This window comes from Arvicanthis niloticus, chromosome 15, assembly GCF_011762505.2.
Source record: "Arvicanthis niloticus isolate mArvNil1 chromosome 15, mArvNil1.pat.X, whole genome shotgun sequence".
NCBI lineage: Eukaryota > Metazoa > Chordata > Mammalia > Rodentia > Muridae > Arvicanthis > Arvicanthis niloticus.
In genome coordinates, this window is record NC_047672.1 from 24,945,188 (window position 1) to 24,968,155 (window position 22,968).

Below are 22,968 nucleotides of genomic sequence, written 5' to 3' on the forward strand. Positions count from 1 at the left end.
TTCAAAGTCATACCCAGTTGCACAGTGAATTCCAGGTCAGCTTGCACTACATGAGATCTTACCCTCCAAAAAGTGATCTTTATATTAACTTTACTAGTTAATATATTACTTCCCCTATATTCTAGAAGAACAAAAGGTGTTTGGTATATACTAGGTAGTTAGTCTTAGGTAATCACATCTTTAATGCAGAACTGCTGGTTTCAATATGTTAGTTATATATTGTTTTTATTCAGGCTTAGCAATTAAGAAATACAAACCGAGCAACTCTTAGTTGCTTCTACAAGTCCAATCTTTCCTTACAGAAGCTGTTAAATACAGCTTTAAAGTAGTATAGTATAGTCAACAAAAGATTTGGGTGGAACAACACTTCACCTGGAATCCACAGTTAAATATTTACTTCCTTTGGTGCCTTGTATAGAAAGCACTGTTAAGGATGTTACAATATAGAGGAAAATACCCACAGCAAATAGTTCTAGTGACAACTTACTAAACAAGTTACAGTGGTGGTGGTGATTCTTTTCATTTTATTTTTTTACAGTTAAGAGTATATAGTCTTTAAACTCCACATACATACACACACACACACAAAACAAGTGTTATTATGAAACAGTCCCTGCCCCCATCCCCCCTCGATATACTGAACACAGCAGTTTAACCAGAAAAAAAAAAAAATCAAGACAAGTCTGATTTCAAAGTTTCAATATAAAAGCAAAAGTATGTAATGCAATAGCTGTTCAACTTCCAACTCTAATAAAAGGCCCCAAACAAGACAGCCCCATATTTAACTTTCTCCAGCACACGGCTAGTAGAGAAGCTCAACTGTTAACCAACTAATAACCAGTGTGAACAGAACCTTAGAAAAGAAGTTATACTGCTTCCCTTCACCCTTTTCCCTTACAGTTGGAGGCACAGGTATTAGAAGATACAACAGTCAAAGGAAGAAGAATTATAAAGAAAAAATTCCTAAAGCTGTTGCTGTTTGGAATAAAAAGGAAGACAGTATTTTACTAATGTTCAAAAACTGCAAGGCATTAACACAATTCATTCACTATCACTCCTAACTTGAAAGAATAGAGAACAGTATCTCATATGAACTGTTATGTTCAGGTTCACAAAAAACTATGGATGTAGTTTTATGCTTTATCAAGGAAAACAGGTTCAGTTCAGATCATTAGATACTATACATCTAGGCTGACTGGATTGGTGTCTAGAACTGTTCACTGCCCCCCTGAACAGCTGTAAACTAAACAATAGCATACATGGAATACTCCATAGGAAGCTAAAGGATTGAAGATATGTACACAGCTAGTTAGATCTCCCCTGCTTCACGCTCTTCAGAGCTCCTCCTGTCTTCTGATCTGCCATTAGCACTCTCATAGGACCGCTTCTTATCTTTTCGATCTCGGTCACGAGGTGATCTGTCTCTTGAACTCCTGTCTCTGTCACGTGATGCTAAGTCTTGGTCTCTGAATCTTTCTTTTGAGGATCTGAAAAATATTAATTTGAGGAGCAAAATATGTTGGGACACCCAAAATCCAATGAAAGAATAGGATCAATATTAAGTTTCTGATAGCTGAAGAAATAGATAAGAATACATCTGAGACAAGAGTTCCTTATAGAAGAGAGTCCTACTACAGCTGATAAGGGCACCAAAATACAATTGGGAACAACAAATAGCCATATAGCTAAAGGTAAAAGGGCCTAAACAATATATTCTTAGTATTTCAGAGATAATCATAAAGTTTCTTCAATTAATAAATTGGCATTAAGTATAAAAACAATATATAATCATAATTGCTTTTATAAGTGAAAAGTATCAAGATTCCAAATTGGATGGAAACCAATGAATGTGTATAGCAGTCATCTCTTTTGTGCTAAATGACAAACAATAAGGATTTGAGGTGTTGTAAATCACACACAAGCTCAGGGTATAGGAGTCGTTCTTTTCTCTATCAACTTTAAAAGTGAAAAAAAAAAAATGCAGAACCATAGACAGCTTTCTGGTTTTACAGAAACAGGTTTCAGCCACATTTGTCCTACAGGCAGTATGTTGCAAACTTGGTAAGAGAACTACTCAATAATATGGCTTTAAATAACCATTTGCTAATTTAAAAATCTGCTACACTCTGAGTGAATTCATTAAAACCAAAAAATGATCATACTATAATAAAATCCTAACTGCTCCTAATACTACTATCTCCATTCTCACCCCATCTTCAAAGAAAGGTACATAAACAAAACACCCTCGTATCAGAAATGCAACCAGAAAAAAAACAAAAACACAAGCACATTATGTAGAATCTAACTATATTGATTAGCATAGAATATATACTTTTCAACACCTAAAATGAATTAACAACAAATATTACATTTATTTAGTTCTTTACAGGTGATACAGAATGTCTACACATTTATGTTTAATTTATCTCAATCAACGTTTAGAATTATGAAGAGAGGCACTGGCAAGTCCTGCATAATACTTTTCTTTTTAAAGTTAGAGTTTAAACTTGGATCAAATGCTATGTTTGCATGCTACTAACCCAGAAAATGCAATACTTTCAGAAAAACATAAGGCAAGATAAAAAATACTACTATAACCAGTTTGAAAAATATAGATAAGGAGAGTATTGTAGTTTGAATATAAAACAGTCTAAAAGGCTCATGTACTGTTGTTGAAGACTTGAAACTGGTGATGGTGCTACAGAAAATGGTGGTTAGCTCATAAAGATGGAACAACTAATGAATTAAACCACTGCAAGTTCATTGCTAAACAGCCATTAGGCAGTGGTTTCTGGCAAGAGGAAACAGATCAAGAGGGGTGTATTTTATTATAACTTGTACCTGGTCCCTTGTCCTCTATTTCCTCTGCCATAAGATGAGTCACTTGACTCTATTACAGGCTCCATGCCATGGTGTTCTGGTTAGGCATGGGCCTAAAAGCAATTCAAAAGTGGCCATGAACTGAAGTCTCATTTTCACTTCATAAAAGTGTGAGCTAAAAGAAATTCCTTCCTTCTCATAAATTGTTTTCAAGTACTCTGTCATAATAAAAAAAAAACTATGGCAACAGAGATTCAACACCAATTTCGAGCATTCTACTTGAAGTTATATAAGCCTTTTTCCCCTTTTGTTTTCTGAATCAGGATGTCTCTCCCTAGCCCAGGCTGGCCTCAATTTGTGGCAAGTCTCTTGTGCCTCAGCCCCTCAAAAGTCATCATTTCAGGAGCTCCTGCTTAACAAGCATTTTACAAGACAAAAAAACCACATTCCAAGTCTACACGAGCCATCTTCAAAGATTCTATTAATGATGGAAATGATCACTAACACAATGACATTAGATGCTGGCAAGTCCCTGAGGTCAGTGATAACTGAAAAAGAACAAAGACGTAGACTAGTGTTTGTACAAGATTACGAATATCCTCATATATGCCGTTTGTTACATGTTACTAGTGAAAGCCCAAGAGGCCAAATATTCCTATTACCTCTATTTAATGAAATAACGGAAAAACAAATGGGATGTAATTAAATTATTTGGCAAAGAATTCCGAACCCAAGTAGTCTGACTTTGAAGTCTGTATCACATGACAGAATACCCCAAAAAGCACAAAGTTGCTGAGGTCCTCACTGACCTGTGGGAACTGTTGCCAAGACAAGGTTCATATAGACAACCCACTTGTAGTAGCAGAGATAAGTACTTCACAGCAAGGGTAAGAAAACAGCAAAATGTCAAGACTTTTAATGTATTCTTTTTACCATCAAAAACTAAACTCACATATATACCAATAATTTGATGTTATATATTTGAAATAACAAATAGCAATCATTTACTTTTTTGTTAAAAACAATGTTTTAAAAGTAATTTGAATTCAAGGATATGAAATACTCTTGAGAAAAGCAAAATTTTTAATAGTTTTACAAAAATAATCCTCTTTTAAACATGCTGAATATGGTGGGAAGTTTTCCTATATAAATAAACTTCACAAGTTCAGGAAGCCTCAGGATGACACAATGATAGGACAAGACTCCCCCATCCATCCCTCCCTTCTCCATCACCAGTAAAGACAGGTAAGATAAACAGCAGAAAAATGACAGCTGGGCAAATCAACACAAGAATCATACAGATCCTTTATCACCTAAACTGCCCGATTCTAAGATTTAGTGTGCAGATTTAGAATCATAAAGAATGTTACAAAAAAAAAAAAAAAGTGTTTGTTTCTGGCAACTGCACTGAGGACAAACTCAGTTTTGAAATGTAAGAAGCCTACAGAAATTTCCTACTTGTTTCATTACAACCAGTTATTTAAGCCTGATCCATTATCTAAAACCATTTTTTAAAAAATCTTTGAAATTTTTCCTTATCTAAATTTATGTCATTTATTCATTTACCCTACAGATATTCAGTTTATCACTTTATGATCTGTGGCCAAGTGTTTTCCCACGCAGAAAACTCCACAGAGCAACATGAAAATGGTTGTTTATATACACTATTATTACCTTGCTATTTTTTTTTAACAAGCCTAGCACAGAGGAAAGTATCTAATTTGTAAAGCCAGGCAAGGTGTCATATGCCTGTAATCCCAGCACTCAAGAGGAAGCTGAGCCTAAAGGATGAATAGGAAGCCAATTTGAGCTACAAGAGCTTGGCCTCCTGACCTCCCCTCGCAAACCCTCTACACACACACACACACACACACACACACACCCCTACCTAGTTAAAATCAATTTAAGGGCTACTTAGAACATAGACAGAAATATACAAAATAAAATGCTGATTGAATGCCTATTAAGAAACTCAGCTTGTGCTGGGCGGTGGTAGCGCACGCCTTTAATCCCAGCACTTGGGAGGCAGAGGCAGGCGGATTTCTGAGTTCGAGGCCAGCCTGGTCTACAGAGTGAGTTCCAGGACAGCCAGGACTACACAGAGAAACCCTGTCTCGGGGGGGAAAAAAAAAGAAAAAGAAACTCAGCTTGTGATTTCAGGGAATGGGTAATTCAGTTTAAAACAAAGATTTTGCCGGCTTTCTGTGGGTTTAATTTATGTGAAGTAAACCACAGAAAATGTAAGACTATTAACTAGGGACTCCAAGTTTTTCTATTATATTTACCTAAGAATAGTTGTCAAATAATTTTACGTATAATTTATGTTCCATAGGATTAGCATGTGACCTGAGTTTTGGGGACTTAATAGCTCTACAACATATTAACCCTTTGTTAGCTGTCACTAGATAATCAGGTCCAGTGTCTGCTCTCCTTACATCTTTTGAAGCTTCCTGCTATACTAAGGTGTTGTAGCTTCCTCTAAACTCAGAATCTTCCCATTACACTAAAGGTGAACATGAAAATGTATGATTTATATTGTAGATTAAACAACATAGTAGAATCTGTTTGCTCTTTAGAAGTGCACCAAAGTGTGGAAAACAGGCAAACAAAGCTAAACAATGCTTTTAATGAAAGGACTTCTCAGAGTCCCTATTTGTTAACACATGTTGAAAAACAAACAAAAAACCCCACAACCCTCAAGAGTATTGGTACCTAAAATTATTTGCCTATAAAATAGTTTTTATCAGCCCCCCTCCCACCTCCCCAACATTCCAAGTAAAGAAAAGCAATAACCTCTGCACATACTGGCTTCAATTTCTTACTCTGGCTCATGCATTAACTTTGCATGAACTACCCATACAATCAGAAAAAAATGTATACACCTACAATTGAGTACATATCAATATATCAGGTGCAAGTTTCAAACCAATAATCTAAGCATAAGTAACATAATAAACAAAAGGCTAAAACATAAAGGTAGCTCCGTATCCTCTGATCGGCACTTCAGTACCTCCTCTTGGATCGCTCTCTGCTCCTATCTCTTGAACTGTGCCGACTTCTCTGGTGGCTGCGGCTGCGGCTGCGGCTGCTGGACCGGGACCTGTGGCGATGGCGTTTCTCACGAGACTTGGATCGAGTCCTCCTCTTGCGTTCTCGAGACATGGAGCGAGATCGGTGTCTGCGATGCTCTCTGGATCTAGATCTACAAGAAAATAATTTATTTCATTGTTAGTACTACAAATCTCATTTAAAATTTTTTCCTTCTAAAATGTCTTTGCGCCTGCACATCACAGAACATAAGCGTAGCTCAGGACAAACTTTTGGGAGTCTCCTACAATGTGGTTCCCAAGGAATTGAACTCAGGTTATCAGGGCTAGGTAGCAGGTACTTTTAACTAGCTGAGCCATCTTGCCAGTACTGAGAAGTTATTCTTCAATAGCTGCACTTCATGGCAATTCTATTCTAAATAAACTATATGTGCAATGGAAATAAACTGCTAATAAGTTATTCGCTAAATACTAAGATATCAAAATAAAAAACAAGAGTGCCAATTCTCAGAAGTCAACCAATAATGTATACATTTATGTTGGTAAACTAGGGATGTAGCTCAGTGGTACAGAATTTGCTTATCATCCAAGGGGTTAATAGGATCCAAACACATTAATAGAGAAAAAGAAAAAAAAGAAAGCTCAGTGATTAAAAGGGCATGTAGCACAACCTTGAGTATTAGAGTACCGCAGCACAGACCTGTAAATGCCAGCTCTGAAGGCAGAGGATAGACAAGTGTACGTTTACACCACAGCCAAGGAAGCACAAATCCCAGACAGGGGCCATAAGGGATAATACCAAAACCCTATTTTGGCCTTCATAAAACACAGATACACAGATACACAGATACACACACACACACACACAGATACACACACACACACATACACACATACACACACATACACACACACACACACACACACACACACACACACACACACACACTAATAGAAATAGAAAAGGATTAAAATTGTGAAAAATGAATGAGGCCAGCCCAGCCAGGACTACATATACATAGTGAGATCCTTTTAAGAAGCATTTATTTCATGTACACTGTCACTCTCACACCAGAAGAGGGCATCAGATCCCATTACAGATGGTTGTGAGACACCATGTGGTTGCTGGGAATTGAACTCAGAACCTCTGGAAGAGCAGTCAGTGCTCTTAACCACTGAACCATCTCTCCAGCCCCCTTTTAAGTTTTATCAGGAATATGAAAGAAAAATTAAGGCAACAATCAGTATTATAATTTTATATCAATTTTTAAATTTTTTACTTTTTTTTTTTAAGCATACTTAAAAACTTTAGGGGGCTGGAGAAAGCTCAGCAAGTTAAGAGTGCTTGCTACTCTTCTACAACACAAGTTCAGTTTCCAACATGTACTGGAGGTAGCATATAATTCCATCCATAATTCTAGTTCCAGGGAACCTAAACACTCCCCTGGTTTCCAAGGGCATTCCCTCTCCAGCCCCCAAATACACCTGGCATGTACTCTCAAATAAAAATAAATCATATTAAGAGAAAGAATGATAAAGAATATTTTAAGGAAAAAAATCACCCTTTCTCTGAATTATATTTTGATCACTCAAGTTCTGAACGCCAATGGTAAGCCAAAAATTACAGTGTAAACAAACAAAAAACATATAAACAACAGAAAAAAATCAGGCGAGCATTTTATAAAAACATGAATGTGTGTGTGTGTGATATGAGAATGGAGATAGCATAAATAGAACAGAAATATGTGAGGGAAAACAAGATAAGAAGTTTACTATTTGGCTTAAAGTCACTTTAACTGTGACAGAAGTGAAGATGTGGGTTATGTGTACTTGTGAACCAGAATTTAGGCCAGGTGGTGGTGGCTCACGCCTTTAATCTCAGCGCTTGGGAGGCAGAGGCAGGCGGATTTCTGAGTTGGAGGCCAGCCTGGTCTACAGAGTGAGTTCCAGGACAGCCAGGGCTACACAGAGAAACCCTGTCTCGAAAAACAAACAAAAAAACAAAAAACAAAAAACCAGAATTTAGGAGGTGAAGGAATAGCCTGGGATACTATAGCTAGAACATGGCAAAAAAGGGGAAAAAACAAAACAAAACAAACAAACAAACAAAAACCCACAGAAACTGCTTTAAGTTGGATTGTGTTGATAATTAGTTCCAAATTTAAAATGGATAAATTATACCTCAATAATATAAAACATTAAGTTACTATTAATATATAGTATTTTCTAACTTCAAAAACAAGTGATATAATTTGTTTGTAAATATTTTATAATTTTCTTCTCTAAACAATTTTTTAGATTTTTAAAAAATTTGAATTTAAATTTTTAAAAGTCAAGGATGGCCTTGTTTTGTTTTCATTTGTTTGTTTTTCAAGACAGGGTTTCTCTGTGTAGTCTTGGCTGTCCTGGAACTCACTCTGTATAGACCAGGCTGGCCTCGAACTCAGAAATCCGCATGCCTGCAATCTTTCCTAACAAGTCCAAAGAGGAAAGGCACACAAGTTCCAGAAAACAAACTGGAGCCAAACAGGGCTACAAAGTTGGCTCAACAAGGCAAAAAAAAAAAAAAAAAAAAAAAAAACCCACCAAACAAACAAATAAAAACAACCCAAACAAATCCCATACTACAACAACAGCAAAAACCCAAGTAGATGGCTATTTGAATTTCCAACAGGTATGTTAGGGATTTTTTATTTTTATTTTTTTATTTTTTTATTTTTTTTTTTGGTTTTTCGAGATAGGGTTTCTCTGTGTAGCCCTGGCTGTCCTGGAACTCACTCTGTAGACCAGGCTAGCCTAGAACTCAGAAATCCACCTATCTCTGCCTCCCAAGTGCTGGGATTAAAGGCCATCGCCCTGCAGGGAATTCTTAATTCAAATAGAATTCAATTCAAAATTCAAACTAAATTTTGTTTGTATTTCTGAAAGGTTTTTTTTTTTTTTTTTAAGCAAAAGAGAAGTATTTTTTGCTTGCTCAGAGCGGTATGTACAATTCTACTTTGATAAAAGTAGTAGTTCTGCATATATTCTGAGCAGTTACTCTTCAATTACAATGCTCAAATCTGAACTACCAAAGAGTCAGTGGTGGTATTTTGTTTGTTTGAGACAGGGTTTCTCTGTGTAGCCCTAGCTGTCCTGGAACTCGCTCTGTATATCAGGCTAGCCTAGAACTCAGAGATACACCTACTCCTGACTCCTGAGTTCTGGGATTAAAATCACACACCACCACCACCACCACCACCTGGCTAAATCACCAGTAATTTATTAATTCTCACTGGAAGTTAAAAGATATATCATGTATAAAAAAAATACATTTGAAAAATGCAGCTTCACTATTTTATCCATCTTCTATAGTACCTACCTTTTGGGATTCTTGCTATGTGATCGGGACCTAAAAAAAGAATATCTACTTTTAGAAAAAAGTGACTAAAATTTTTTAACTGGCACAATGTGCTGCTAAATGACATTTTTCTTGAGTTCTGACTTTATGTGTTACTTGTATAAAAATAAGGCATGTACTTGAATGAGAGGCTTTCCCAACAAAACAACAAAACTCTACAAAATTTCCTGCCTTGTCACAGAAATTTCTTCAACTAGTCACCTGGCTTAGAAAAGAATTTGCTTCTGGTGACTGAAATTGTGTGCTTATAATAAAAACTTAATTCTCCAAAACCTACTTCCTAAACTAAAACAAAAACAGACTATTTTTTTTAATAGCTTTTACACTGCTTTTCTCTTCTGGAAACAAAGAAAAATGTTTCAAGATGTAAAATGCCCATTTTGAACCTAAACTTCAAACTACAGTCCTAGAAAAATGATGTCAAACTTACATCTTTGTCCACTTACGCAAATTATATTCTTTATTAAAAAAAAAAACAGAAAATTAGAATATAAAAAAATTAGTATTTCTAATTGTATGTGCGTGCATGTGAACTTGGTGTGCATGACTTAAAAGGTTAGAAGCATTGGACCCCCTGAGACTAGAGTCACAAAAAATAGTTACCTGTCCAATGTGGATGCTAGTACCTAGACTCAGGTCCTCTGGAAGTACAGGTACATCTTCTCAATCACTAAAACCATCTCTCCAGCCCCCAAAATGATTATATTCCTTCATATTTTTTTTAAAATGTGTTTGCCTATATGTTAACCATGTTTTTTTTTAAATGTATGCTTGCTTATATGTGTATATGTATGGTAACCATGTGCATGTGTGAGGTCAGAAGACACTGCTTCCTCAGAACTAGAGTTATGAATGGTTGTAAGCAACCATGTGGGTGCTGCTCTTAAAACTACTGGGCCATTTCTCCAACCTCCAAATGACTCAGCCCCAGATTATATTATACAGCAAACTCTTCACATTTCCCAGTACAATGTCAGTACTCAAATAAACAATTCCAATTCCATGATTAGTACAACACTGCAGCAGCTTATTTTGTGGTACGAATGTATATATGTCTCGCCCATCGAGGAAGACGCGACAAACTGGACCCTTCTCAACAGCCTTTATTGTAGAAGTGCTCTTTTAGATTTCAGGGAGAGACCTTGAATGCCCAGAACAGGCTGCTTATATACCCTCAGGGGGGGGGGGGGGGGAGAGCGCATGGAGGTAGATCATGGAGGTGCACGATTGGTCAAATTGCAGTGCTTCATTAGCATACCACATTAGCATATCCTGCCTGGGAGGGGTTGGAGCCAAACTGATTTGCACATGTGCAGTGCACTGTTAGTTACTACCAGAGGCCTAGGCAGGCACCATCTTAGCCAGCCGCATCTTTGCCTGCCGAGTTGGGTAGGCGGTCTACATATATATAATGTCAAGCGTGTTTTAAAGTATGCTTTGGGCTGTCTTAACTGTGGTTCTATTCATTCAACTGTCTGTGCAACCAGGGGAAAGTTTTATATCCTACCTTAGTTTAATCTACCATTTGTAAAAGAGGAACAGCAATATAAATGTGATTAAGTTTGAAATGTCCTCCAAAAGTTCATGTACTGATGAACTGGTCCCCAACCGGTATAATCATCCAGAGCTAATTGGATCATAAGTATTCTTACCTAATATTACCTAATAGATAAATAATCTACTAATAAATTTTAATAATGTATGCATGTATATTTGCAAGCTTGTGGATACTCATGCAGGCCAGATGTTAGAGTTGGGAGTCACAGGCAGCTGTGAACTGCTCAATGTGGCTGCTGGCAAATGAACTTAGGTCTCCTCAAAGAACAGCAAATGTTCTTAGCAATTTCTCCAGCCCCTACTGACAGATTCTTAATTTGACAGTATTGTTGTTAAGTTACAGAAACCAGCAGGTGCGACCCAGTTCAAAGAAGTAGGTTCTTTGAAGGGTGCATATAATCCCTGGACCTGACCTAAAAACGTTTTGTGCGTGCCTATCTTGAAATAAGCAGCTTTTCTCTATCATGGCCCATCGTATCTTTCAGGTGCCATGATGTTCTGCCTCAAACACAGGCCCACAGCAATGAGGCGAGCAAGCATGTGCTGAAACTTATGAGTTCACAAGTCAAAATAAATATTTTTAAGCTGTTTCCTCAAGTATTTTTTAGTAGCAATGAAAACCTAACTAACATAGATCAGATAAACTAAGGCAGAACCTAGCATATAAACAGCAAGTAAGTGATGCACTTTTTTAGTTCATTATTTCAGGAGCAGTTAGAAACTCAGATTGTATAAATTTATACTATTTTATAACTTTTTTAACAGTTATGGTACTTCCTCGACATCACAATCTCAGAGCACTTATTTCTTTTTTTTTTAAAAGTAGTTTTACACTACAAGCCAGGATAGGATGGCTTTAAACTAGGTACTTTCCTGAGTGCTAAGATTACAGATATGGGGCTGTAAAGATGGCTCAGCGGTTAAGAGCACTGACTGCTCTTCCAAAGGTCCTAAGTTCAATTCCCAGCAACCACATGGTGGCTCACAACCATCTGATGCCCTCTTCTGGTATGTCTGAAGAGAGCAATGGTGTACTCATATACATAAAATAAATCTTAAAAAAAAAAAATTACAAATATGAACAACCACACCTGTTTTTTTTTTATTTTTGGGAGAGAGAATGAGAACTCACTTTGTAACTTACATACTACACAGATTAAGCTAGTCTCAAAGCTGCAGGTCCTTCTACTTCAGTTTCTTAAGCTAAGATAACAGGTATGAACCACCATTCCTAGCTAAAAATTTCTCCAATAAGATTATACTTTGCAATCAAAAGAAATTGAGGCCTTGAAGACCAGGATTGGTTTATGAGACCACCAGGGAAACTGGGGTGAAGACCTGAGCTTCAACTTTTAAAAATAGTGCTCTTGGGGCTCCCTGTCTGGGCATGTTGGTTGGCACTACTCCTGGTCTTTCATCCCCAGAGGCCCCAGTTCCTGTCATTTTTTAAGAGTCAATTACCTCTGAGGACACAGCCTAGGTCTGCCCTGACCACTGCTACACTCAAGGGGCTGTAAGGTTACCTGGTACACATTAGGTGAGCTATAAATGCTGTCAGGGCTTACCTCCTTGGCACTGAGGGGGAAACTCAGGCCCAGTAATCCCAGGGCAGGGTAGTCAGAAAAAGGATTAAGAGGTAATCAACTTTCCTACCATCTACAAATACTGCAGTCCTACAAAAAATATGAGGTCATTTGACTATCTCAATCAAATCTTAAACTGAAAATTCCAACATTATTTAAATTGCTATCTACACTATTATAAATACTAGACTACTGAACAATATCCCTAGAAAGACCAACCTAGGACCAAGCATAGTGACAAGTACTTAAAATCTATGCATTTAGGCAGTTGGCTTGAATTATACAAGACCTGGGTTTAACAAGCAAGTAATCTAGATGTGGTATGCAACTTTTAATCCTAGAACTCAAGAGGCAGATGCAAGCATATCTCCATGAGTTCAAGGCTAGTCTAATCTATATAGTGCTAAGACAGCCAGGGGTATATAGAGAAAACTTGTCTCAACAAAAATAGTGATATCAACAATAAATTTATAATTAATTGCAAAAAAACAGTTACAGAGAACAGTCCTCTGACTTATACATACACATATGCACAAAAGGGTACAGATGCACAGCACATAACAACAACAAAAAACTGGAATGGTGTGGAAAACCTCAGCATACACTAACAAAGAGATAAGTTCTGGAGTAAAATTTGCTAAGTAGAAAACACAGAGAGATAGGGGAAGAACCAAGACAATGAGAAAAAGAGAGAAACAAAGGATTTCTCAAAACAGCACCATATGGTTTTGCCCTTAATGTGAAAAAGATTGTCAGCTAAATCCAGCACCGGAGCCAGTGAAATGGACAGACATACACATACAGAGACACAGAGGCAGGCAGGCAGGCAGGCAGGCAGGCAGGGAGATACACATACACACACAAAGTTAGGAATTACAAAATAAAGTTTGCCTAAACTGAGAGTAACATGCTCAGAGCTTTTAAATTAACATGACCAATAAAAGATTTTAATTATTTTTGAGACATATGTTAACTCTGAGAGAAAGTATCAAAAATGTACTACAATCAGGGAACACTAAAAATCAGAAGAGATAAATTTCTTTGTGGCATGACTGTCTACTATAAAGTTCTGAACAGGTGTTATAAAACAATGTTGTCACATTTATGCCATGTAATTTTAGTTGCCAATAGGTAAAAGCGACTTAAGATGTTAAAACATATTAAATATGAAAAATAACTAAATTTAACAATGTCAATATAAGCAGATGTGTGTATTATCAAGCTGTATCAAGTTAATGGTGATACACACCTTTCATCCCAGTACTCAGGAAACAGAGGCAAGGAGGTCTATAAGTCCAAGGCTAGCCTGGTCTACATGGTGAGTTCCAAGTCAGCTAGGACTATACAGAGAACCCTGTCTCAAAAAAAAAAAAAAAACAAAAAACTAAAAACTAAAATAAATAAATAAATAAAAAAATATGGCTCCTACAATTGAGAAAATAATAATAGCTTAATATAAAAACAAAAACTCCCAAATCTTTCCTCAAAAAGTATAAAATAAACAGATATAGTCTTTTTGTTTTTGTTTTTTTGTTTTTCGAGACAAGGTTTCTCTGTGTAGCCCTGGCTGGCCTAGAACTCAGAAATCCGCCTGCCTCTGCCTCCCAAGTGCTGGGATTAAAGGCGTGAGCCACCACTACCTGGCTCAGATATAGTCTTTTGCATTGGAGTCCTTGCCTGGCACACAAGAACTGGTATCAAGGTCTAAGACTATGGTACCAAAAGTAGAAAAGGCCATAATTCTGTGTTATAAAGGTACAAATCTAACTTAATATGAATTAATCAATGGGTAGTAAGAGATTTTAATGTAACTCATACAACCTGAAGACATGAAATATCCTTTAGTCGATTTTCCACAAATTTTGAAAGAAATCACATCAGTTTAATTGACTAAGATTTATTAAAGGCTGAACATCTCTAGCATAAAAAACCAAGCATACTGAAAAACCTAGGATTTCTTTATTTAAGATCATTTCAGATTTTAAATTAAGAGATGCTAAACAGTTAAGGGTTGTTTACTGAAATTCCCAAATTCAAAACCTCCAAATTTCTAAACATTTCTGGTCTAAAGCACTTTACATAAATACAAGCTACTGAATCTGTATTATTTCTATTAAAATAGTCTTACATAGGAAAATTTTTCAGTACAAAAGTTTCAAATTTTCTGTGTCCAGAATCAATTTAAAGGCATCTCTAAGTCCTACCTCATTTAGGCTGGAGATCTGAGTTTCAAACACAGCACTATTTCTGACTCAGTACACATACCTCCTCAGTTTCTCCCGTTCTTCTCTCTCCCTCTCTTCTCTTCGTTTCAGACGTTCCTGGTTTCTCTTCTCCTGCTTCTCAGCCACAACTCTCTTTAAGATAATAATTACAAAATCATTTGTAAATTTTCTGGGCAAATCTCTTAATTATCTTTACCTTAAACATATCTGGTTTCCCACATAGTACAGTTAGCATGAATATAATTTAAAAATCTGTCAGGTACTACAATTACTAAACTTCTTCCAAGTTGGTCTTCCAGAATTGTAGAAAACAAGCCAAACCTCATGTTTCACCATAATTTGCATTTTTTATAAGCAGGAAAGACAAGCATACCACTGAACTCCAGTCCGAACCACATCATTCCTTAATGACATTTAATAATGTAATTAATAATAACAGTATTATACTACATTGTCAACAGAGTCTCAATATTGCCAAATCAGAATAAACAGTACTATTCAAAACCTAACTAATTACAGTACAGGGAGGCTGAGACAAGAGGACTACCAGAAGTTTAAGATCAGGCAGAGCTGCACAATGAAACCTTATCAATGAAACCAAAAGAAAACTAATACAGACCAAAAGAATCAGGTTATCGAGGACACAATGAGGGGCATTCATTTAAACAATATACCTTTAATTCTTCCAGCTTTTCTCTTATTTCAATAAATCCCAGGTGCAATTTACCCCCAAAATGATCAGCAAGTCGTCTGTCATTATCATGAAGACCTAAATACGCAGAACAGACTTCACAGACACGAAGTTTCTGCTGTTGAAAGCTGGAAGCTGGCATAGAATTCCGATAAACTTCCTAAACAAAAGCAAGAAAAACAATGTTCACACAAATGTTCTTAAAAGGATATAAGAAAATATACTATATTTAAATAAAATGTTTTATAGTAAATCCTTTGAGAGGCAGCTCTGTTGGAGGTCAAGGCTTAAACTACCCTTTACTCCCCACTATAATGCCAAAACATCAGATAAAAGGTTATCTTCGTCAGGATTCAGACGACTTGTATTCATACATTTCATTTACATGGTATTCTTAATACACATTGGTAAATTTGCCAATCCATTATCCTCCTTTCCTTTACTAACACAATCCTGGGTTTTTTGTTTGAAGCAGTTAATAATTTATTTTCCAAGCCTCTATGTAGCTTTGGTTAGGATGATATAGATAAAAATAGCTGGATAGAATCTACTATCAATCAAAAGATCAGTTCTCTGAAGAGGAAAATAAAGCCAGTAAGTATATAGCTAGTCAAATATGCAGAAAGAACTGCATGTACAGGTCAGAGGTAGACTATTTATCATCATGGCCAAAGAAAGGAGGGGAAAGTTCCCAAATGAGAACAGACTTTAACAAGATGCAGTTTGGGGCTGGAGATGGCTCAGCAATTAAGGGCATTGGCTGCTCTTCCAGAGGACGGGGATTCAAATCCCAACACCCACATGGCAGCTCACAATTGTCTACATCTACTATCTGATACTCTGATGTAGACATAAATGCAGGTAAAGCACCAATGCATATAAAACTAAGGTAAATAACACATTTTTTAAAAAAGGAGTTTGAGTAATTTTATGTTAACAAGTAAAAACATAGAAATTCCACCAGACAAAACTTCCAAAGTGACTTAAAAATGGAAAAAAAAAATTGAATTCTGTATAATTAAGAATGTAATTTTTTGTGTTAGGCTATTCATTTTAAGATATTATTTCACTCTGTAGCCCAGGTTGGCTTGACCATGAACTAAAAGAGGTCATCCCACCTCAGCTTCCTGAACGCTCTGACTCCAAGAATGAGCTACCTACCCCTGGTCAGAATTTACCTTTAACTAAACTTTCCCATAAAGCTAAACAAAAAACATATGGTTCACGTTGAATGGTTTCTGGTAGTTTATCAAGCAATTAAGTGAGAAAAATACTGAGTACATCATATCACTTTTAGAAACAATGGAAAATTTACAAGCTAGTTTTACAAATTAGCACTATACTGATACCAAGCCAAAACCAAGTTTTGGACAAGTCAGAATGGGTGGGAGGAAAGAATACTGGTGTTTAGGAGGCTGAGGCAGGGAGATCACAAGCTAAAGGCAAGAGAAACTTCTAAGGCCCTGTTCCATCTCAAAGGGAAATTTAAAAGGACAGGGATAAAGCCCGGTGGTGGAAGTACACGTTTTTAATCCCAGCACTTATAAGGCACAGGCAGGCAAATCTCTGAGTGTGAGAACAACCTACAGAGTTCCAGTTCAACCAGACCAGGGGTGTACAAAGAAACACTGTCTCGAATTTCCCCTGACCAAAAGAAGATGGGGTACAGCTCAATGGTCAAGTGCTTGCTTTGCCTGCTTGCAAGAAGCCCCAGGTTTAATCCCAAGAAAGAGGATTTTCATAAAAAATAGCTAACATGCATTAGGCCGTTTTTTTTCTCGTTAATATTTTCTAGATGTCTTAGGGTCCTGACTATGATATGAGTACTATATATGTTATAAAGAGCATTGACAAATTTACCCTTTTATCCTGCTTCACCTCAATGTTTCCTTCTTGCACTGTACTGAACACCAACATTAAGACATACAAATATGCTGAAGAAGGTACTAAAATTGCTTCCTTCTATTCTGCTTTTCCACACTGGTATGAAGAATGGAGGAAGAGAAATACTAGAGCAGAATAGAAAAGAAAATAGAATATACTCCAAAGATGTCTGAATGAAAAGGCTTCATTTTTCTGACTTCTTTTTCTTTATTTCAAGACAGGGTCTCAACAAATCTATGATCCTCTTGCTCAGCTTTCCAATTTCTGGGATTATAGTTGTGAGTTATTTCACCTACAGATCTGTACTTTTAAAAACCAAGATATTCTAAATTCGAGATATAAGAATTAAAAAAAATATTTAGAATTCTTTTGTTCTGAAGAGACACCGTAACTACAGCAACTCTTGTAAAGGGAAAACTAATTGGGGTTGCCTCATAGTTCAGAGGATTAGTTCATTATCATCATGGTTTGAAGCATGGCAGTATGTAGGCATAAATAACTCTGAAGAGGTAACACAAAGAGCAAGTAAGCCAACCACCTGGGCATAACTTAAGCATCTGAGACCTCAAAGCCCATCCACAGTGCCACAAGTCTTCAAACACCACCATCCCTACTCCAACAAGGCCACACCTAATAGTGCCACTGGCTAGGAGCCTATGAGGGAGGGCCATTATCTTCCAAACCACCACAAGGGAGTATACCAATTAAAACAATTTGTTTACATGATATAAGATTATTGACCTGTGCCATAAAATAGCATATTGTACTGCTACACTGTGGAAAAGAGTAAGTAGCACAGTGTATATAGGTGTGTTTGTTTTTTGTGGGTCACCAGTTTAGTTACATTTATCAGTTATAAATTTCAATATAGCGATGCTTCCAATTGTCCAAAAACTACTTTAAAATAGAACCCAACAGCATAACAGCAACTGCTTAAGTATTTCTAAAGTGATTTAATTTCCTTTAATAAAATTTTTAATAATTTTGAGTGAAATATATATTCTCTAAAAAGCATAGGCACTAACATTTTACCACTATTAGAATTTACCTTTTTCCAGGATAATTGGGTCTCACAATAAAAACTTATCTCAAAAATAAAACAAAATAAACAAAAAGAAAGAGAAAGGAAAAAAGAAAAAAGAAATTTTACCTCTGCTTCTCTTTTCTTTGCTCGTGCTTTCTCTACTTCATCCATGACTTTCTGAGATTCTTCCACATTTCCTTCAGCTCCGAGTTGTTCCACTTTGGCCAACAACTTGCCTATTTCCTCATTTAGCTCATGAACGCGCTCTGCCTAGAAAACAACAATAAAAGATCATGAATAAAAAACAGTATGAGACCTGGAGAGGTGGCTCAGAGGTTAAGATTACAGGCTGCTCTTCAAGAGAACCCGGTTTCAATTCCTAGCACCCACACTGTAGCTAATAACCATCGGCAATTCCAGTTCCAGGCGATCCAAAGCTCTATTTTGGCCTTCAGAGGCACTAGGACCACAGGTGATGCACAGAAGGCAAAACACACATACACATAAAAGAGTAAAATTAAAAAAAAAAAAAAGAAAGAAAGAAAGAAAGAAAGAAACAAACAAACAAACATACACAAGGTATTTCAGAAACTCATAAAAGACCCATTTATGAAGCATGACAAGAAAGAGTCTTGCTACAGACCAAAAAGGACTCCATTCCCAATCCTCCTTCCTGTGCCTCCCAAACACAATTTTAAATCACCACACTTGAAAATCAAAGTTTTAAACTAATAAAAACATCCAATTATTTTTAAACTAGGGTTTTTTCCTTAAGAATTTTTTAGATTTGTTTTTATTTATTTACTTTTGTTTATTTATTTTCTGTATAAATACTCTGCTCCATGTACACGTGCATATCAGAAGAGGGCATTAGATTCCTTTAAATTGGTTGTGAATTACAATGAAGGTTCTGGGAATTGAACTCAGGTCCTCTGGAAGAGCAGCAAGTGCTCTAAACTACTGAGCCATCTATCTCTCCAGATCCCAGAAATATCCAATCTTAATAAACTAGTGTGCCAATAATGGTTACTTCTTACAATCTAAGACATTTCTTTCCTCAAAGATCATGGCATATACATGGCTCAAGGCATGTATATGCTGGACATACACACATGAACATAAAACACATAAAACTAATCCTTGCTGGTCATTGGTGGCATATGTCTTTAATCCCAGCAATTGGGAGGCAGAGGCAGGTGAATCTCTGTGAATTCAATGCTAGCCTGGTCTACACAGTGTTCCAGGACAGTCAAGGCTAGAGATTCTGCCTCAAAAAACCAAAATGGGGAAAACAAAAGGCTTAATATTAGTTTTTAAAATGATAGAACTATACATGCATGGCTGACAAATTCTGAGTAATATATAACTATCAATGTTTCTTTAGTTATATTGTTATATTAGTTGTTAATATCTGAGTAGGTAAAAAAACAATTTTATAGCCTGGCATAGTGCCATTCCTTTATTGCTCTTAGCACTCAGAGGCAAAGGCAGGTAGATTTCTCTGAGTTTATTTCTCTGAGTTTAAGACCAGTCTGGTCTATAATGTATGTTCTAAGCCAACCAGGGTTACATAGTCTGACACTGTTCTTAAAAACATCAAAACAAAACAAAACAAAACAAAACAAAAAAAATGAAGAAGAGGAGGAAGAAGAAGAAGAAAGAAGAAGAAAGAAGAAGAGGAGGAGGAAGAGGAGGAGGGGGAGGAGGAGGAAGAAGAGGAAGAAGAAAAGGAAGAGGAGGTAGAGGTGGCGGCGGCGGCCGTAGTGGTAGTAATCGGCAGAGTGAAGCAAACAGGTTAAAGTATACTTTATAATCCCAACACTTGGGAGGCAGCTCTCTGTGAGTCTGAATCCAGTATGGTCTACAAAGTGAGCACCAGAACAGCCAGGGATACAAAGAGAGTCCCCTATCTCAGACAATAACAAAACCAAATAAAACAAAAAACCCTGATACTTTGAACTAATGGGATTTTTACCTTTGCTGCCACTTCAGCACTTATCTCTTCTTGAGTTTCTGCTAATCTTTTCTTAGACACTTCTGTTCTTCTATCACAATCTGCAATGAATGACTGCAGATGATCCATGGCCTAGAAAATTTAACATAAAACAATTACTGCCACAAATCAATGTTATCCCGAACAATCTTTACAAAACAATGTATTTTGGGGAGGGGAAGAAGCCCTAAATACAGAAATGCTTTCCTATCACACAAGAAGCCTTGAAATAAATTTCCAACACTCCTCTGCAGCCTCCTAAGAGAAGAAAATCACAGGGCTGATAACATGGGTTAGCATGTGAGGCTCTGGGTTTCAAGCAATTCTAAAAATTCAGGAAAAGGAACCACCAAACTGCAAACAACCCCCCACAAACCCTCAAAACAACAATAAAAATAGTTTCATTCTTATGGTATCATAGAAAAAAACAAAAGCCAAACAGTAACAATTTGGAAATACACCCCTGTCATCTCAGCACTTGGGAGGCTGAAAAAGAACGGCAAACTGAAGGGCAGCTTGTATGACAGCATGTGTCAAGTCAACCAAAGCAATGCAACTAAGAAAATGTCTCAACCAAGCCAAGACGACTTGATTGCTACTAAGCCTAAAAGTTCCGTCTCCAGGATACACAGGAAAGAACCAACTCCTGCAAGCTAATCTTTGATCACAAACAGAGACACAAGGCACACACACAACATGGAAGACAACTGTCAATAAGATTTATTATTTCTGGATATTTAGGTAATTACTTGTATTCTGAGGTTTTTCAAATTATTACAATAAAGATGAAATATGCCATTAACAAACTTAACAATGCCCAGATCAGAGAAAAAAAAAAAAGCAAACAAGTTGTATGTAGTGTGAGGAATATTTGATCTCAGCTCTGGAGAGGCAAAGGCAGGCAGATCTCTGAGTTCAGGGCCAGCCTAGTCTACATAGCTAATTCCAGGACAGCCAGGGCTAGACAGAGAAATTCTTTCCCCCAAAAATCAAAAGGAAAAAAAAAAAAAAAGAAGAAGAAAATTTAAAAATAAATGTTCAACTGTAGTGGTTTGAATGAGATACCCACCATATACTCAAGCACTTGAAGACTTACTTGGCCCACAGCTGATATCTACTTTTATTTCCTTACATAAAGTTAAAGATAGCATCCTAAAGTAGTAAAAATAACAGTGAACTTATCAAGAATTATTTTTTGGTTCTATGAAGTAGCTGCCTGGTTTTTATAGCAAAATAAATCCAAGATGCATAAAGGCTTTAAATAACCCCTCCAAAGGGCTGGATATAGAGCTCAGCACTTGCTTTTCTTGTAAAACACCTGTGTTTGGTTCACAGCACCCACACACAGCTCACAACCATCTGTAACTACCAGGGTATCTGATGCTCCATGGGTACCAGATATGCACCTGGTGAACATATACTCAAAGACGCACAGTCGAGTGTAAAACATTCAAACACACATACATATACAAAAGAAATCTAAAAACGGAAAATAAATACATAGAATAAGAAACCATAGTTAAAAGCTATTTTCAGGTCAAAATTGAAGATTTTTCAAATTGATAAAATAGGTATTATAAGCACTGATTAGACAGCATAAATACTATCTAAAGCAGTTATCCAAAAAGCAAGATAGGAAAATATATTTACACTATACATGAGAAAAGGGGCCAACTTTCATAATTTATAAAAAGTTAATGTAAGTCAACTAGAAAGCTGATAACACTCATGTTTAGCAAACTTGGAAAACACATGCATTATTATACATGATCTTAAATACAATCAGCACATTGACCTTCACTCATAAAACTGCAAATTAAAACCCTTACACTCATATTCTCCTGTTTGTCAGCAGTGCCTAAAATAGTCTTGACAACACTGTGCAGCACATAGAGGGAAAATCCAACCTATTACTTAAAAATAAATAGCTGAAACTCCCAAAAAGAACAATTAAGCATTATCTATAAAAATTACCTTTGGCTCAACTACTTTTTACCAATAAGGTAAAAAGACTGAAATTAACCTCAATTTATCTGTGATGGTTTGTATATGCTTAGCCCAGGGAGTGACACTATTAGGAGGTGTGGCCTTGTTGGAGTAGATGTGTCACTGTGGGTGTGAGCTTAAGACCCTCCTCCTAGCTGCCTAGAAATCAGTCTTTCACTAGTAGCCTTCAGATGAAGATGTAGAACTCTCAGCTCTGGCTGCATCATGCCTGCCTGGATGCTGTCTAGCTTCGAGCAAGATAATGGACTAGACCTCTGAACCTGTAAGCCAGCCCCAATTAAATGTTGTCTTTTATAAGACTTGCCTTGGTCGAGGTGTCTGTTCACAGCAGTAAAACCCTAAGACAAATCCAACAATGTTCAACTAATAGTAAGATTTCCTTGTAACTTATGCCCACAGTATTAAATGTATTTCTATGGATGGTTTTAATTTCCAGTAACAAAAGTTTTTAGATGTTCAAAGAAGACAGAAGAATCTATTTATCGCTAGCTTCAACTAAATAAAATTACCTATTTCACCGATAAAGAACAGAAGATTTTTATTGACCATTATGTCTTATGTACATGTATTTCATAAAAATGTAAAAAGCTTAAGGTAATATGTTCTTTAAAACATATTGTATAATTTAATTTCTCTATTTTTAAGGTATTTACTTCATATATATAAATGCTTTGCCTGCACATATCTATGGTATGCACAATGTCTATAGACGGAATTGGGCATCAGATCTCCTAGAA

The 22,968-nt window shown here is 36.5% G+C and overlaps 1 protein-coding gene across 13 annotated transcripts in view; it reads right to left on the reverse strand.

Annotated features, from left to right (window-relative positions):
* Positions 1 to 208: 208 nt before the first annotated feature.
* Positions 209 to 22,968, reverse strand: part of Luc7l2 (LUC7 like 2, pre-mRNA splicing factor) — a 54,918-nt gene continuing 32,158 nt past the window's right edge. For 9 of the 13 annotated variants that reach the window (XM_034519231.2, XM_076913517.1, XM_076913518.1 and 6 more), the window contains 7 exons: positions 20,207 to 20,317; positions 18,358 to 18,501; positions 15,307 to 15,483; positions 14,673 to 14,764; positions 9,229 to 9,258; positions 5,831 to 6,022; positions 209 to 1,487 (listed from right to left, as the gene is read on the reverse strand). In XM_034519231.2, the coding sequence (XP_034375122.1) occupies positions 1,310 to 1,487; positions 5,831 to 6,022; positions 9,229 to 9,258; positions 14,673 to 14,764; positions 15,307 to 15,483; positions 18,358 to 18,501; positions 20,207 to 20,317 (924 nt within the window). In that variant the 3' untranslated portion in view covers positions 209 to 1,309. Of the gene's footprint in view, positions 1,488 to 2,348; positions 6,023 to 9,228; positions 9,259 to 14,672; positions 14,765 to 15,306; positions 15,484 to 18,357; positions 18,502 to 20,206; positions 20,318 to 22,968 lie in introns of those variants that run through there. The other 4 variants (XM_034519233.2, XM_076913521.1, XM_076913515.1 and 1 more) reach the window with 2 other exon arrangements.